The sequence below is a fragment of the Ranitomeya imitator genome, chromosome 1, assembly GCF_032444005.1.
Source record: "Ranitomeya imitator isolate aRanImi1 chromosome 1, aRanImi1.pri, whole genome shotgun sequence".
Lineage (NCBI taxonomy): Eukaryota > Metazoa > Chordata > Amphibia > Anura > Dendrobatidae > Ranitomeya > Ranitomeya imitator.
In genome coordinates this window covers 938,989,865-939,008,292 of record NC_091282.1, presented here as the reverse complement: position 1 = coordinate 939,008,292, position 18,428 = coordinate 938,989,865, and the positions used below count along the sequence as shown (strand labels likewise).

Sequence of the window (18,428 nt, the reverse complement as noted above, 5' to 3'; positions counted from 1 at the left end):
ATCTAACCCGGGCATTTCAGCACGGACTCGTCGGCGAATGATGATGACTTCATATGCCGGCGACGTGCACGCTGACGTCAGCTGCCAGCCTCCGATTGGCTGGCGGCTTTAACTGTTGGCTTGCGGGCCTGTAAGGGCCCGAAAGGCAACAGAGGACACTGAACCTGCGTCTCAGTACTGTCAGAAGCCTGCCGCTGGGGCCCGGCCCGATGGGCAGATGAGACCGGGCCCAATGTGGGCCCCCTCTGCCCACCGGGCCCCATATGCCAGTCAGGGCAGTAATGCCCTGATGGCAGCTGTGATTGTTAATACACAGTGCTATAGAATATGATGACTGCAATATATTAAGAGGATAAACATTTTGATGGGAGGAGTGCTTCATTAAATTAAAAAATTCCAGTGAAAGGTCCTCTATAGTTTTTCATTGTTATTTTAGCATCTTTTAGATCATCTTGGCATTTTATTTAATACTAAATAGGGGTGCATATACCATAGAGATGTTTCAGATTCCTTGATGCTCGTGGAGATAGGGACTTGGCTTTGGTTGAACCCACCGTTTTTGCATTTCAGCAGTGTTAATAGCAGTTTATTATCGCTTCTATCCACCTACAATAACACATTAGCAAACAAGGCAACTCGCCTCAGCCAACTTTTTTTTTATAACGGATGACAATAAGGGTAGGTTAACAATCTCCTGTTTCTTGCGTGCTGAGATGGGATGTAGTGCTAGCCATCAAAAAGAAAAGAGGTTGCCGTTATGACATGTTGTCTTTTCATTTCCTTATAGGATATTCTTTGTTGTATGCCTAATTTAAAATAATAGCTATTTAGACTTTCTTTATGTTTATTTCCACTTTTTAATTTTTTATATTACAGGACAAGTACAAAGGAAAAATAGCACATGATGAAATTAGAGAAACTGTGGTTATCATTATCGGTGCCCTCATCAAGAAACTGCACCAGGCTACAGGTTCTGAATTACCGGTAAATGTCTTACATTGTGTACAAGTATTTTAGTGGGTGCTTGTGTTCTGGTGGAGATTTTTGGTATACATGCTAAAACTCTGGAATTGTAGTGCTTGAGTTATTCTAGATTATTGAGTAGACTAAAAAAAAAATATTTTTCTGTTATTTTATTACATTAAAAAACAAATTACTTTATTTGTGTACATTTTTATATTTAGTTGTCATATATTGTGCATACATAATTGGATTTAACAGGTAGATACTACATTGAGTGATAGCTTTCATGCTGTGTCACATGTGTCAGGTGTGAGGTGAGGACAGCTATAAAATTAACATTAGTTAACATATCGGAAGTGGGAATTTCTCATCCGCATTGTTTGCTTTACAGGCAGTTTTGGAAGCCAAGAAGTTAATCTTGGATGGGTTACAAAAGGCGGACAAGCCTTCTGATGTTAAGATGTATCTTCTAGCCCTGAAAAATGCCAATCTGCCAGAAGGAATTCCATTGCTGTTGAAATATTCAGAATCTGGAGAGGGCCCTGTCAGCAGCATTGCTATCAGTGCTCTCCAGAAATATCATATCTCCTTCATCACCGCTGAGGTAAATTCACGTAGAGACCTTCAAATTTCAGTACTACACATCAGTGTATGTATTTCTATTTTTTGATAACATGAAAAATCTGAAGACTGTATCATCTATGGCATCTTCCAGTATAAGCCACGTGATCCTCTACATTCGCACATTCCATTTTCCTACTGTATAATCATATCAGTTGGATAACCAATGCAAATGAAAGCAGAGTGACCCCACTGATCATTATGGGGTCCATCTGTGTTACCCTATGTGCTAGTTTTTAGAAAAATTCAGCTTGATGCCCTTTTTCTCCTTTCTAAAAGCGGATATATAACGGAACCCATAACAATGTATGCTCATTTCCTTCTGGTGTGACCTGAGAGTTGCATCCACGCAATGGACCATGCCACAACATTTTTGCCAGGTTCTTCAAAAATACAACAGAAACCAAAAAAATGGAACTAACCAAAAGCAGATGGAATTACTAAGAAATCCTCATGGACCTCTATGGCAGCCCTATTATACCACCATCCAAAATATCAGTGTACATGAGCTCCAACTTATCTTTTTATATAGAAAAATTAGATATAAACGGTAAAGTGTTGAATTTAGAATTAATCAATTTCATGTTCATGTTTTTACTAAATGTTTTTTTTTCAAGGTCAAAAGGGTCATGAACAGAATTTACCACCAGAGTTATAAAATACATGAGAAAACGGTGAGAACGTTGGCAGCAGAAATTATACTGAACAGCCAGCCTACGCACATGGAGGTTAAAAATCTGCTTCTTTCTATTGGCGAGCTCCCGTTAGAGATGAACAAGTATATGCTGTCGGTTTTTCAAGACATTCTTCAATTTGAGATGCCAGCCAGGTACATGAGTCTATGAATTTACAGCTAGGAAAGCTATTATGGGGATTAATAGACGGGAGCATAAGGCAAACTACAGTCAGACCATAACCTAATGCCTCCCAATTTTTACGTAATTGCTTACAGCAGTGTAATATTCATTTTTACGAGGTTTTTTTTATATGTGAAGGAGATCAACAATAATTTGGGATGCCTTCATAACGTTACTCAATTTGAGAAGCACAAGGATCTAAAATTTTATATACTGTATATGTCCTTTGTGTTCTTCAGTAAGCTCATTCGGCAAGTGTTGAAGGATATGACGGTTCATAACTATGATCGCTTTTCAAAGCCTGGATCCTCATCTGCTTATTCAGGATATGTGACCCGTAAGTTGCACATTCTCTTCTCTCCTATCCATTTCCATCTTCAATCATCTCAAGGGTAAACATACGCTTATAGTATAGTCTGTATAGGATTCATGGTATATAAAAATCACAAATTACGCTAGCAGTGGTTATTGATGCCAATTAGCATGTCTATCTTAGCTGTAGTAAAGGGACCACTCCATCTAATAAACTCAATATTACATATAGCGGTAAGATATTAATATACACCATGATCGTGAAGTATGAAGCAATGATCTTAGGTCCCTCATGGACAGTGGTTATTTTATAAATATGTGGTGGTCCAGAAGTCACAATAATTGCTATGATTTGCATGTGTTTCCTAGTAAAGAATGGTTTCCTCCATTAGGTGGACCTGACTCATCAACGACATACAGTCTTGATATTCTATACTCTGGATCTGGCATTCTGAGAAGAAGCAACATAGATACCTTTGTCTACTCCAAAAACACTGAGCTGCATGCCATTCAGGTAATTAGATATGTAGCCAACTTAATTATCCAAGCAGCCTGCAACGTCCCCTTGCTGGACTCGTCCTCTAGGCCTTGCTCTGTGCACTGAAAACGTCCGGCAAGATCTGTTGCCTGACACGTATTTCACGGCAAATTAGCAGCTCAACAGCTGCCTATTTCTGAAATCCACCTAGTAAAATGCACGTATGTTGTTCTCCAAGGAGAAGGCAAAATGTTTACTTACAATACCCATGTCGTACAGGGTTTCTGTCCTGGCTATCCTTGTTTCTGAATATGGGTTATTACAGAAAAGTCTTAAATTGCATAATATCTTGAAGGCTATATCAAGAGTGTCTAACAAATGACCTGAGATGGAACTTCTCACCATTTTGACGACCATAGTGTTTTGGTCCTAAATGAGAAGACACTTTAATATTTTATTTGTTAGGCTGTCAAAATACTTTTTTTTTTCCTGACGCACTGAAAATGTTGTTTTTTTTCAGGAAAATAATGTAAAAGGTAAAAAAGAAATACTTTTTAAATGATTAGTTTATTTATTTTACACATACGTACTAAAGTAAAGTGCGTTATAATGAGTTTTCATTTGTTATCTTTTGTCATTTTGATAACACTGTTCAACACAGGTTTAAGAATCAGAATTATGATAGAGACAGGATTAACGAATGTTACGTAATTTTCTAATGCTGAATGAGAAAATGACATTGAAAAAGCGAGATTGGTTGTTGTTTGGAAGTTACAGAAGGAAAATGTAAAAAACATTAAGTTTAATTAGATTTTTTTTTTTGAGAAAGGAAATGCACATACTGCCGAGAACAAAGATCACAGAAAATCATTTTAGCCAATGAACAAGCGTTTTGCTTGTGTGCAAAGCAGTCATCAAAGCAAAAGGTGGCTACTTTGAATAACCTAGAATATAAGACATATTTTCAATTGTTTCACACTTTTTTGTTAAGTATATAATTCCACATTTTGGAATGTTAATTCATAGTTTTGATGCCTTCAGTGTGAATGTGCAATTTTCATAGACATGAAAATACAGAAAAATCTTTAAATGAGAAGGTGCGTCCAAACTTTTGGTCTGTACTGTAATTTTGTTGGTAATACGACAAGCGAATTCAGATGGAGAGTTGGGGAGCACATATGGTACAAACGGGGCACACCCATAGGGAGACATATTAATGTTGTACATCATGGAAATATGCGGGAAATATAATTTTGTGTCATAGAATTGGTCAGGAAATATACATTGGGGGAAATAAGTATTTGATCCCCTGCTGATTTTTGTAAGTTTGCCCACTGACAAAGACATGAACAGTCTAGAATTTTAAGGGTAGGTTAATTTTAACATTGAGAGATAGAATATCAAAAATAAAATCCTGAAAATCACATTGTATAAATTATATAAATTTGTTTGCATTTTGCAGTGAGAAATAAGTATTTGATCCCCCTACCTACCATTAAGGGTATGTTTCCACGTTCAGGATTGCATCAGGATTTGGTCAGGATTTTATGCAGGTAAAATCCTGACCAAATCTGCACCTGAGGTCACTGGTAGGTCACCTGCGTTGTTCTTGCGTTGTTTCTGCAATGTCTGTTTCCGCGGGTCCGCCGCATGCATCTTTTAATGCATAATGGAGATGGGATTTCATGAAATCCCCTCCACTATGCTGTAACATCTGGACACTGCGTGTTTGACGCTGCGGCTCAATGCAGCGTAAAAAATACAGCGTTCCCTGAACATGGAAACATACCCTAAGAGTTCTGGCTCCTACAGATCGGTTAAACGCTCCTAATCAACTCATTACCTGCACTAAAGACAGCTGTCTTACATAGTCACCTTTAGGCTATGTTCACACATAGCGTCGGGTCCCTGCGGGTTCTCCCGCAGCGGATTTGATAAATCTGCAGGGCAAACCCGCTGCGGTTATCCCTGCAGATTTATCACGTTTTGTCCTGCGGGTTCCGCTGCGGGATTTTACTCCTACTATTGATGCTGCTGAGAGTCTCCTCTCCTCCACCCCGGGTACCACCCGCACATTATCCGCTTACTTCCCGCATGGTGGGCACAGCCCCATGTGGGAAGTAAGCGGATCAATGCATTCCTATGGGTGCAGAATCGCTGCGATTCTGCACAAAGAAGTGACATGCTGCGGGTTGTAAACCGCTGCGTTCCCGCACGGTTTTTCCCGCAGCATGTGCACAGCGGTTTGCGGTTTCCATAGGGTTTACAGGTTACTGTAAACGCTATGGAAACTGCTGCGGACCCGCAGCTGCAAAATCGCCGCGCTTCCGCGGTAAAAACCGCAAAGTGTGAACATGGCTTTATAAAAGACTCCTGCCCACAGACTCAATTAATCAGTCAGACGCTGACCTCTACAACATGGGCAAGAGATTTATAAAGATGTCAGGGACAAGATCATAGACCTGCACAAAGGTGGAATAAGCTACAAAACCATACGTAAGATGCTGGGTGAGAAGGAGACAACTGCTTGTGCAATAGTAAAAAAATGGAAGAAATACGGTCAATCGACATCAATCTGGGGCACCATGTAAAATCCTACCTTGCGGGATATCCTTGATCATGAGGAAGGTGAGAGATCATCCTAAAACTACATGGGGGGAACTTGTTAATGATCTCAAGGCAGCTGGGACCACAGTCACCAATAAAACCATTGCTAACACATTACGCTGTAAAGGTTTAAAATCCTGCCATGCCAGCAAGATCCCCCTCCTCAAGAAGGCACATGTGCAGACCCATCTGAAGTTTGCCAGTGAACACCTGGATGATTCTGTGAGTGATTGGGAGAAAGTGCTGTGGTCAGATGAGACAAAAATTGAGCTCTTTGGCATTAACGCAACATGCCGAAATGCAGCCTATGACCCAAAGAACACCATCCCCAATGTCAATCATGGAGGTGGAAACATGTTTTGGGGGTGTTTCTCGTCTAAGGGCACAGGACTACGTCACATCATCAATGGGAGAATGGATGGAGCCATGTACCATAAAATCCTGAGTGACAACTTGCTTCCCTCCACCAGGACATTAAAAATGGGTCGTGGCTGGGTCTTCCAGCAAGACAATGACCCAAAACATACAGCCAAGGCAACAAAAGAGTGGCTCAAAAAGAAGCACATTAACCCCTTTCTGATCTCAGATGGGGTCAGATCCCCTGCTTTGATGCGGGCTGCGGCGGTGAGCCCGCATCAAAGCTGGGACATGTCAGCTGTTTTGTATAGCTGACATGTGCCCACAATTTCGGAATTTAAGTAGCGCTTCCGGCCTCTATGGTTGTTGATGCCGGATTGCTGTGAGTGCCATCCTGTGGGTGGCGCTCATAGCAAAGCAGTAATTCTGCTACATAGAAGAGATTGAGCTTTGCTCCTATGTAGCAGAGGCGATCGAGTTGTACCAGCTTCTAACCTCCCATGGAGGCTATTGATGCATGGCAAAAGTAAAAAAAAATGTTTTAAATATGAAAAAAAATATATAAAAGTTTAAATCACCCCCTTTCGCCCCATTCAAAATAAAACAATAAAAACATCAAACATACACATATTTGGTATCGCCGGGTTCAGAATCGCCCAATCAATAAAAAAAAAAGGATTAACCTGATCGGTAAACGGTGTAGTGAGAAAAAAATTAGAAACGCCAGAATTACGCTTTTTTGCTCGCCGCGACATTGCATTAATATGCAATAACGGGCGATCAAAAGAACGTATCTGCACCAAAATGGTATCATTAAAAACGTCAGCTCGGCACGCAAAAAATAAGACCTCACCCAACCCGAGATCACAAAAAATGGAGACACTACGGGTATCAGAAAATTGTGCATGTTTGGTGTCTATGAACTTGTAATGACCTGGAGAATCATAATGTCAGGTCCGTTTTAGCATTTAGTGAACCTAAACAAAAATCCAAACAAAAAACAAGTGTGGGATTACATTTTTTTTGCAATTTCACCGCACTTGGAATTTTTTTCCCGTTTTCTAGTACACGACATGCTAAAACCAATGATGTCATTCAAAAGTACAACTTGTCCCACACAAAATAAGCCCTCACATGGCCATATTGATGGAAAAATAAAAAAGTTATGGCTCTGGGAATGAGGGGAGCGAAAAACAAAAACGCAAAACCTAAAAAAGCTGGGCTCATGAAGGGGTTAAGGTTATGGAATGGCTTAGCCTTTCTCCAGACCTTAACCCATTTCCAACATCAGGCGTAATAATATGCCGATGCCAGACACTCTCCCTTTGATGTGGGCTCCGGCAGTGAGCCAACATCTTTTCCGGAACATGTCAGCTGTTCAAAACATCTGACATGTGCCAGCAGCCGCGTGAGGAATCGTGATCCTCCCATGGCTGTTAACCTGATAAATGCCGCTGTCAAACACTGACAGTGGCATTTAACACACGCTTCCGGCAAGAGTGCCAGAAATCCGCCCATCGGTGACTCCCGTCATGTTATCGTGGGTCACCGATAGGTTGTCATGACAACCAGAGATCTCCTGCAGACCACTATGTCACTGCCGGATTGCTATGAGAGCCGCCTGCTGGTCGGTGCTCACAGCAAGTGAGTAATTCTGCTACATACAGGCGATCTGATCATCGCCTGTATGTAGCAGAGCCGATCCAGTTATTTCAGCTTCTAGTCTGCTATGGAGACTATTGAAGCATGCCAAACATAAAAAAAAGTTTTTAAAAATATAACAAATTAAAAAAATATAAAAGTTCAAATCACCCTCCTTTTGCCCCATTCAAAATAAAACAATAAAAAAAAATCAAACCTACACATATTTGGTATCACCGAATTCAGAATCGCCCAATCTATCAATACAAAAAAGGATTAGCCTGATCGCTAAACATTGTAGCAAGAAAAAAAGTCAAAATGCCAGAATTACGTTTTAATGGTTACCACGATATTGCATTAAAATGCAATAATGGGCGATCAAAAGATCGTATCTGCACCAAAATGGTATAATTAAAAATGTCAGCTTGGCCCGCAAAAAATAAGCTCTCACCCAATCCAAGATCACGAAAAATAGAGACGTTACGGGTATCGAAAAATGTTCAATACACATTTTTTTTAACAAAGTTTGAAATTTTTTTGACCACATAGATAAAAAAGAAGCTAGAGATGTTTGGTGTATATGAACTCATAATGACCTGGAGAATCATAATGGCAGGCCAGGTTTAGCATTTAGTGGACATAGTAAAAAAGCAAAGCAAAAAACAACTATGGGATTTCACTTTTTTGCAACTTCACCACACTTGGAATTTTTTTCCCATTTTACAGTACTCAATATGTTAAAACCAATGGTGTCATTCAAAAGTACAACTCGTCCCGCAAAAAACAAGCCCTCACATGGCCGTATTCACCTAAAAATAAAAAAGTTATGGCTCTGGAAAGAAGGGGAGCAAAAAACGATAACGCAAAATCAAAAATACCTCCTGTCATGAAGGGGTTAATCCCATAGAAAACATATGGAGGGAGTTGAAACTCCGAGTTGCCAAGTGACAGCCTCAAAATCTTATTGATTTAGAGATGATCTGCAAAGAGGAGTGGACCAAAATCCCTCCTGACATGTGCGCAAACCTCATCAACAACAAAAAAATCTGACTGCTGTGCTTGCCAACAAGGGTTTTGCCACCAAGTATTAAGTCTTGTTTGCCAGAGGGGAGGGATCAAATACTTATTTCTCACTGCAAAATGCAAATCAATTTATATAATTTATACAATGTGATTTTTTTGGATTTTATTTTTGATATTCTATCTCTCAATATTAAAATTAACCTACCCTTAAAATTCTAGACTGTTCATGTGTTTGTCAGTGGGCAAACTTACAAAATCAGCAAGGGATCAAATAATTATTTCCTTCACTATATGGATACATTACACCTATTATAATAAAGCACTCTTAATTTTAGGTTGTGATTGAAGCTCAAGGTCTTGAAAGTTTAATAGCTGCCACCGCTGATGAAGGAGAAGAAGAGCTGGAGTCCTTTGCTGGAATGTCAGCCATTTTGTTTGATGTCCAGCTTCGTCCTGTAACCTTCTTCCAAGGATACAGTGATTTGATGTCCAAAATGTTCTCAGCAACTGGTGACCCTATAAGTGTAGTCAAAGGATTTGTGTTACTAACAGATCATTCCGAGGTAAATTACACCAAACCTTATATATTCATTGTCTGTATATGCATTTCTAAGTTGTTTTAGAGGAAGCCTGTCATATCATTCCGCTCTACTATGCTGGCCCTACATAGTGCCATACAGGCTATGCAATATGCATCTCCATAAAAGTAAATGCCTATGATTAAGAACCTTGTTCGAAACATGTCAGGCATTTAGGGGCTACGTCCTCGGATGATGTTTTATTCTTGACATGAAAATAAAATATTGAAGATTTTAATGAAGAGATGCCTGGTGCTGGAACTTTTCTCCTTCCTTTGCTATAAAAGTAAATGCCCCAATATATAAGTTTTATGTAAATTACAGTCAAGTAGGTGGCGCTGGATGCTCGTTCAGTCACGATCATCTAGCCACCACAGTTTGAACAGTTTTGATGTCACGGCTGTCTCTGAGGAAATTGCATGACTTCTCAAGGACTGCCAGCCATCTTGGCATATGCATTAAAGCTGGTTGTTCTGCTCGAGCTTAATTTTCAATCTGTGCATGCTCCGGAAGACTCTGGTACTCAGAAGCTTGCTACATACCACGAGCGTACCTTTCACATTGCTCTTCATGCTCCAGACATGCTCAAAGTCTTTGAGTACCAGTAAATTCTGATGCAAACACAGACCTGAAGTGTTGGGGACGTACATTCAATTTCAATGCACATGCCCTGGGCGCTGAATGTCAACCCTAAGCAGTGGGATTTCCTCAGAGAGGGCATTGATTTTGGGGCAATCCAGCCCATCAATCAAACTCGGGTGGGCATGACTACTGGCTGGATGAGCGTGACTATACCAATATCCAGTAACACTGGAAGCCAGGAATTTACATAGAAGGTGAAAAAAGATTACAATTATTTTCTTACTTACCGTATATACTTAGACACATTAGGGATACACATTACATGACCTCCTCGGCATTGGGGGCAGGGCAAAATGATGTGAGAAGTTCCCTTTGATAAACCCAGGGCTAAAGTGCTCTCAGTACATTCTCCATACCGGCTACACGAGTCTCGCTGATGGTCATGTATACATTTCCAACACCTCATTGAAGTCTATCTCATATTGCATTTCATAGTGTAAATTTCCCTTCACACAGACTTTAGTTTTGCAAGCATACATGTTTTCACTCCATATTTTACAGCAGCTCATACAACACCTCCCAGTATCGTATATCACCACTCAAGCAACCCTGTCATACCGTCTGTCAGAAATACACCAGGAATGTTGTAGATTTTATCAGTTGCACTTGCAGCTTTTTTCAATCTAAAGGACCATAAGTACAGATTGGAGTACAGAAGAAAAAATGAGCAATCCCAAGATCTAGGAGTACAGTCTGGACCATCAAACTGACCATCAGAAACTAGTTTAGTTCATTTTTTTTCCTCTTGGCTTTGTTTAACCACTTCCTGATGGGGTCCGTTTTCATTTTTGCACTTTTTTCCTCCCGTACTTCATATGCTTTGAAACTTTTCAATTTATCATGTAATATCCTAATAATGTGGAAAAATGTGAAGTTGTGTGAAATAATAGAAAAAAAAAAAAAAGTTCCGCCATTGCTTTTTGGGATTTGCTCTCATGGTATTCAGTGTGCATTAAAAATCACTTGGCAGCCTGATTCTTTGGGTCCGGGAAGCTGAAGATGAAACACAGATCACATTTCTGGATTTGTCTGTAATTCAGTTTTTAATATTTTACTAGTTAAAAGTTAAAAATTCTGCACTTTGTGTTGCTATATATCCATAACTTTTTATTTTTTCCGGCAATGGGCTCGTATTTTACATGACTATTTTTTGCTTTCACCACTTTTTATTTCATTTTTCTGAGTGGTACAGCAACCAAAAAATAGCAATGCTGGAGTTTTGATTTATTTTAAGATGTTTGCTTTTCCAGTTAGATAATTGTACATTTTGACAGATCATAATTTTCCAGATGTGATGCTAAATATATATATTTTTTCAGAGCCTATTGTGAACTAAATAGTAACATGGAGGACTGTGAAAGACTAAGAACCGATAAGAAAAAAAAGGATCCTCCAAATGTGAAATAGTGTCTAAAAAGTCTTGATTTTTATTTAAAAATTATTTTAAAAAAACATAAGAAAGGAGATGGCAACACGTACTAAACAGAAAACAAAAAATACACTGTGCAGAGGTTGTATTAAGAATCACTCCATTTATAGGGGTTTATACATACAGAGTATATAAACTAGCAAATACCTAATATTGATGATGGAAATATATGCTGCAGTCCTAATCACATTAACAATGCAATCTACATCTCCATCTATGATGGCGAACTCAGTCGAGGGGTTCAAGAGAGGCCTGGATGTCTTCCTGGAGCAGAACAATATTGTATCATACAATTATTAGGTTCTGTAGAAGGACATAGATCTGGGGATTTATTATGATGGAATATAGGCTGAACTGGATGGACAAATGTCTTTTTTTCGGCCTTACTAACAATGTTACTATCATAATAAACATCCAAGACAGTAAGGGTTAATATGCAATAAACAAAGTGCTGAGTGTTTAATACATATACGTATTAGACTACCATCATTGTCCTTTCTATCACAATCATCATTGCTTTCTCCCCCACCACCCCATCATTGCCCATTTCAAAACCTCCATCAATGCCTCCCCCCACAATCATCATTGCCTTCTCCCCCACCACCCCATCATTGTCCTTTCCACCACCTCCATCATTGCCCATCTCAACACCTCCATAATTGCCTCCCCCCACCACCCCAATCATCCTTTCCACCACCACCAACATTGCCATTTCCCCCACCACCCCATCACTGCTCTCTCCATCACCCACATCATTGCAAATCTCCAATACACACATCTCCAATACACACACATAGCACCGCACACAGCACCGCAAAAATCTGTCACACACACAAAGCACCGCACCGCATAGACACACACAAGCAGACAGACACACAGCACCACTCACCTCTCTGCACATTCCCTGCAGCCGCACCACATCCCGGAAGCATTTTCCTCGCCAGCAGCTTTCTGTCTCAGACAGCCGCGCACTGCATGATAACGTCATCCAGCCGCGCTGTGTCAGACAGGAAGCGCCGGGCAGGAAGCAGGATGCCATTGGATCCCTGCAACTCCGCTCTGCTGCCAAGCTGCAGGGATGGCTCCATGCCCGCCGATTGCCATCAGGTTTACCGCCCTGCAGGGGCCCAATTCAGCCGCAGCGGCTTTACATGCGGGCAGTGTTAGCCTCAGCCTGCAGCTAACACTGCCCGCTATTAAAGTGAAATGAATATTCACTCCTCTCCATGCCCATGGGGGCGTGGGCAAGCATGAATATTCATTTGTCTTTAGCAGCGGGGACAGGCTCTTGTCTCCAGCTGCTCCTCAACTTGCATCGGGTGGGCCCCCTTGGCTCAGGGGCCCCATAGCTGCTGGGTTTTCCGCTATTAGCGACAAGCCTCTGTCTGGGGGCCCCTGGAGCAGTGGGGGCCATAGGCAGCTTCTGGCCAGTATACCAACAGGTGTCAGTGCCTTGACCCACTGGAAAATCCTCCGGTTCTCTGGTGGGCCAGTCCGACCTAAGCTATAATAGCATGATTCCAAACCATCTGTTAGCAGACAGACCAGGGGCAGTGAAACAAATATGGTTTACTAAGCAGATATCTAAGCAACACTCAGTATAGGCATACAGACAGGAATATAACCAGCACTCCATCCTGCAACAGTTACTCTGAGGAAGAACTGCCGAAACACACGTTAAGGGAGTCCACTTTTGTAGGTTGGAGCTCTGGTGAAAGACTGAATCTAAAAAAAATCCAGAAAATCACATTGTATGATTTTTACATAATTAATTTCCACTGTATTGCATTAAATAAGTATTTGTTACAATAGAAAAACAAAACTTAATAGTTTGTACAGAAACCTTTGTTTGCAATTACAGAGGTCAGACGTTTCCTTCAGATCTTGACCAAGTTTGCACATACTGCAGCAGGGATTTTGGCCCACTCCTCCATACAGATCTTCTTCAGATTTTTCAGGTTTTAGGGCTGTCACTGGGCAACATAGTTTCAGCTCCCGCCAAATATTTTCTATTGGGTTCAGGTCTGGAGATTGGCTAGGCCACTATAGGACTGTGAAATCCTTCTTATGGAGCCACTGCTTAGTTGCCCTGTTTGTTTTGGGTCATTGTCATGCTGGAAAACCCAGCAACGACCCATCTTCAATGCTCTTACTGAGGAAAGAAGGTTGTTGGCTAAAATCTTGTCATACATGACCCCATCCATCCTCCCTTCAATACAGTGCAGTCATCCTGTCCCCTTTTCAGAAAGCTCCCCCAAAGTATGATGTTTCCCTCACCATACTTCATGGTTGGGACAGTGTTCTTGGGGTTGTACTCATACTTCTTGTGGAGTTAAAACCAAAAAGTTCTATTTTGGTCTCATTTGACCACATGACCTTCACCCATGCTTCCTCTGGATCATCCAGATGGTCATTGGCGAACTTAAAACTTCAAATGGGTCATTTTGCTGAATTCACACATACAGTACACAGATTTTAGTATTTGTTCATTTGTTGTGTAAGCCTTATATATCGAAAATAGTTTTACATGGCAGCAGAGTTCTTAGCTGTTGCTTAAAGTGCAGTATCGCAGGCCAACAGAAGTAAGTCTCTTTGGGGTATATTGTGATTGGCTCTTCATTGGTATGATACTGTACTATTATTTTGAAACAGACTATCGTAGGTGCTAGAGATGACAGCGAAAACATGGTGCCAAATTTCATGGCTGGCATATAAAAGCAAGATATAATTTTCTTCAATGCCACAATTAATATTCATCCATGCTAAAATTTACCATGGTGCTATAAGTAATATTGTGCAATAATAAAATAAAAACAGGTTTCAGATTGCCCACCCCTGGGACTGATAATGATACCATGCAATAACTTTCCTAGATTATTCAGCTGCAATCTGGGCTGCAAGCCAATGTAGAGTTCCAGGGCGGACTAGCCATTGATATCTCTGGAGGAATGGATTTCAGCCTTTGGTTTAGAGAATCCAAAACCAGTGTTAATAATCGGTAAGAAAACCTATAACCACTCTTCATCTGTATGTCCCGTTAATAACTTATCGACCTAGTAAAGGGATGCTTCTAACAAGTGAAATGTTTGCTGCCCTATCTTTATTGTACGCCTAATCCACCTGAAGACCCTCGTTCTTCTGAATAAAAAAGAAAATAAAAAAGCAACAATATCCCATACCTGTCCGCTGTACAGTCAAGTCCCACGATGTAAATCCATCTGAAGGGGTTAAATACAGTTACAACCAGGAGCGCTGCTAATGCAACTGCTCCTGGCTGTAAGAGACTGGGGAATTAATGAAATTAAGATAACGTAGCTTCGGGGACTAGCGGTGCTGTCACCGAAGCTGCGTCCCCTGGTGGCATAAACTCATTTGAACTATAACGTGGGAATTTTTCTGAATATTTTCTCACTCTATAGTTCATATGAGTTTATGCCACCAGGGGGCGCAGCTTCGGTGACGGCACCGCAAGTCACCGAAGCTTCCCTGCATTCCATTGATTCCCCTGTATTTTACAGCCTGGAGTGGCCGCATTAGCAGGTTCCTGGTTGTAAATGTATTAACCCCTTCAGATGGATTTACAGCGTGGGACATCACTGTACGGCGGACAGGTATGGGATATTGTTGCGTTTTTATTTTCCTTTTTTAACAGAAGAACGAGGGTCTTCAGGTGGATTGAGCGTATAATAAAGATATTAAAATCCCATGTGTTTATTTCCTTAATATACTTTATTCATAATGTGTGTATTTTTAACCCTTTACTACTATTGGATTAATAATGTATAGGTGTCTTATTGACATCTCTCCATTATTAACCAGGCTTAATGTCACCTTACATTAGCAAGGTGACATTAGCCCCTCATTACCCCATATCCCACCCCACAGGGAGTGGGAAGAGAGTGGCTAAGTGCATATTACAGATGTGCCTTTTCTGGGGTGGCTGGGGGCAGATGTTTTTAGCTGGGGGGGCAATAACCATGGTCCCTCTCTAGGCCAGTAATATCTGCCCTCAGTCACTGGCTTTCCCACTCTGAAGGAGAAAATTGTGCGGGAGCCCACGCTAGTTTTTTCCGTGATTTAACCCTTTATTTTAACACCTATAGATCCCAAATTTTGCACACAAAAACTACTAACGTTATCAGTGAGGAATATGTAAAAATATAACGGATATGAAATGGTTTACTGTATGTAAACCATGTCTCATATCCTGTCAGGTTTGGAGTTAGCAAAAGCTGGCTATTGAATTACCGGCTTTTATGCTATCTAGCTCTGTATTAAATATAAATATATATATATGTGTCTCACTGATATATATATATATATATATATATATATATATATATATAAGTTAGTTATAGTAAGTTATAAGTAAGTTATAGTAGAAGTTAAACTTACTGGCCTATAATTTCTGAGTTCAGTTTTTGTCCTCTTTTTGAATATTGGCACCACATTTATTATTATTATTATTATTATTATTATTATTATTAATTACTAAGTTATGGCTTGTATTGTTTAAGATTATTGTACTTGTTTTTATTATGTAAACCCCTCCTCACATGTAAAGCGCCATGGAATAAATGCGCTATAACAATAAATAATAATAATAATATATATACCTATTCTATGTGTAGACATTTATTTTACCTATTCTATTCTAACCTGTCAGTGTGATTTTACTGTACACCGCACTGAATTACCGGCTTTTCTATAGGACACCGGTGCGTATTTCTCGCACGGCAGATGTGTGGTACGTGTGTAATCCGTATTTTTCTCGCCCCCATAGACTTTCATTGGTGGATTTTTTTAGGAATACGCTGACAATCGCAGCATGCTGCAATTTTCTCAGCCCGTAAAATACGTCCGAGAAATATACGGCTGATGGGAGCTGTCCCATAGAGAAACATTGGTCCGTGTGCAATGCGTTGGTTTTGCGCTTCTCCCTCGTCAGTTTTTCTCTCTAGTGTGACGCCGGCCAAAGAAGGCTGGGAAACTTCAGCTATGAAAGCTGCAGAATTATGAATGTAGCTCTGGACTACTATAAAGTCTGTAGCTTAAAGGAGTTGACCACCCCTTTTTTAATTTACCAAGAGACTTAGCACATATTCACCTACCTATTTTCTGCCCCTCTTACTTAGAGTTGCCTTGGTCCCCCGGCGGTCTCCTTTACTTCTTGTAGGAACATGACTGCTTCAGTGAATCAGTAGCTGCAGCTCTGATTGGTTGCTGGCAATATCAGCAGAGAAATAAAGGAGACCACAGTGGTGGGGGCTTGATAGTGTTACAAAGAAGCAGCAGCGATTGGTAGGTACGTGTCCGCTTTTTAATATTTTTACAACATTCTTGGGCATTTGGGAAAATACAAAGCGGTGGGCAAGCTCTCTAAGTCAAGTATAATATCAGGAAAGCAAAGTATCTAAGGGTAGTAATCTTTTCATGCAGATTTCATCTATGTAATAACTGTAAAATTGGCTACACACTATTCACCATTCACAGAGTATATGGTGGTGTGGTATCTGCTTAGTATGTTGGATGCCAATTGATAGAAGCAGAGAACTATGGTGATATCTTCTGGATCTTCCATAATTTCCAAAATACTCACTATCATCATTTTAAAATGTAGGATTATGAGTCACAAAGATTCCCCTGTCACATTTCAGGTGACACATATTCATACATACATGTACTCAATTGTCGCCTTGTCCTTCACAGTGGGGCCTTGGTCGTTTTGGGTAACGTAACCATTGATTCAGAATTTGCTAATGTTGGCATGGAAACTCGCTTTGAAACAGAGTCATCCTTCAACTTTATCACAACTGTGAAGTTTTCAACCTATCCATTTTTGGTTTGCATGCAAATGGACAAAGGAGCATTTCCATTCAGGTAATTATCTGTATCAGATATGCATGTTTATGGAGTGTGTACCTACTGCAATCCTCTGAACCTCTGACAACCTCAAATTGATTGTTTTGAGAGTAAATTAATAGTAATAACAGAGACTATAGGCTCATACATCAACGTATTTATGCCAGTGGGCATTGAAAAGTCACAAAGGTGCACCAAAATGTTGTGACTTTTGGTGTTTTCCAGACTGGGGTAACAATTGTGATGGAGTGCACGCCACTGCCAAATTCATTAAATGGTGAACGCCTCTAAATGAAGTTGGTGCATCTTATTGCTGTACATCCCTCATTAAGACTGGAGTACGAAACGCCAGTCTTAATAAATCGGGACTTAAGTTTTTGTAAAAAATTGCATGGTCAATGTATCCTGTACATTCTTCTTTGCCTTTGTGACGGTATGAGGCTTTGTTTTACATGCTCCAAATATTTTTTTTTAGCAGTAGTTTGGTACTTATAAATTACCATGCAATTTATGTAATTTTTTGGTGACACAAAAAAAAAAAAAAAATACATTTTTTTTTTATTAACTTTTTTTTTCCACCATAAAGCTATGTCTTTGCAGGACAAACAATCTGTGTTTTTACCTGCGTTTTTATGTGCATAATCTCCCATTCATGTGTGAAAAATGCTGAAAGAATTGATATTGTGCAGATTTGAGGGGGGAAAAAAAAGGCATGATGGAAAAAATAAGCAGCAGATGTTAGAAATTTTTCATGGTACTGTAAAATGCTGCATTTTTTCCGAGGTAAAAACATGCAGAAAAAAGTGTCAACTTGTGAACAAGTTCTTTCTTACTGTTCACATTTCACACCAAATAACCTGATAAATTAATTTTAATTATGATTGTGTACATGCCTAGAATGTGTAGGTTTTGGTTATTTTCATATTTACAGTATGTTACAAAATGTATTTTTGCATGAAAAAACATTTGTGTTTTTTCCGTATTTTCTGCAGTGGAGACTTTTTATTTTTTACTACATTATTTTTCCAAGCGTCTTATATATGTTAAAATGTGTTACA

General features: G+C 39.9%; 1 protein-coding gene across 1 annotated transcript in view; it reads left to right on the top strand.

Moving 5' to 3' along the window:
* Positions 1 to 18,428, top strand: part of MTTP (microsomal triglyceride transfer protein) — a 158,476-nt gene that overhangs the window by 137,359 nt on the left and 2,689 nt on the right. The window contains exons 10-17 of the mRNA XM_069743615.1: positions 877 to 984; positions 1,355 to 1,567; positions 2,202 to 2,413; positions 2,681 to 2,778; positions 3,146 to 3,267; positions 9,195 to 9,422; positions 14,382 to 14,506; positions 17,218 to 17,388. Coding sequence (XP_069599716.1) covers positions 877 to 984; positions 1,355 to 1,567; positions 2,202 to 2,413; positions 2,681 to 2,778; positions 3,146 to 3,267; positions 9,195 to 9,422; positions 14,382 to 14,506; positions 17,218 to 17,388 — 1,277 coding nt within the window. The remainder of the gene's footprint in view (positions 1 to 876; positions 985 to 1,354; positions 1,568 to 2,201; positions 2,414 to 2,680; positions 2,779 to 3,145; positions 3,268 to 9,194; positions 9,423 to 14,381; positions 14,507 to 17,217; positions 17,389 to 18,428) is intronic.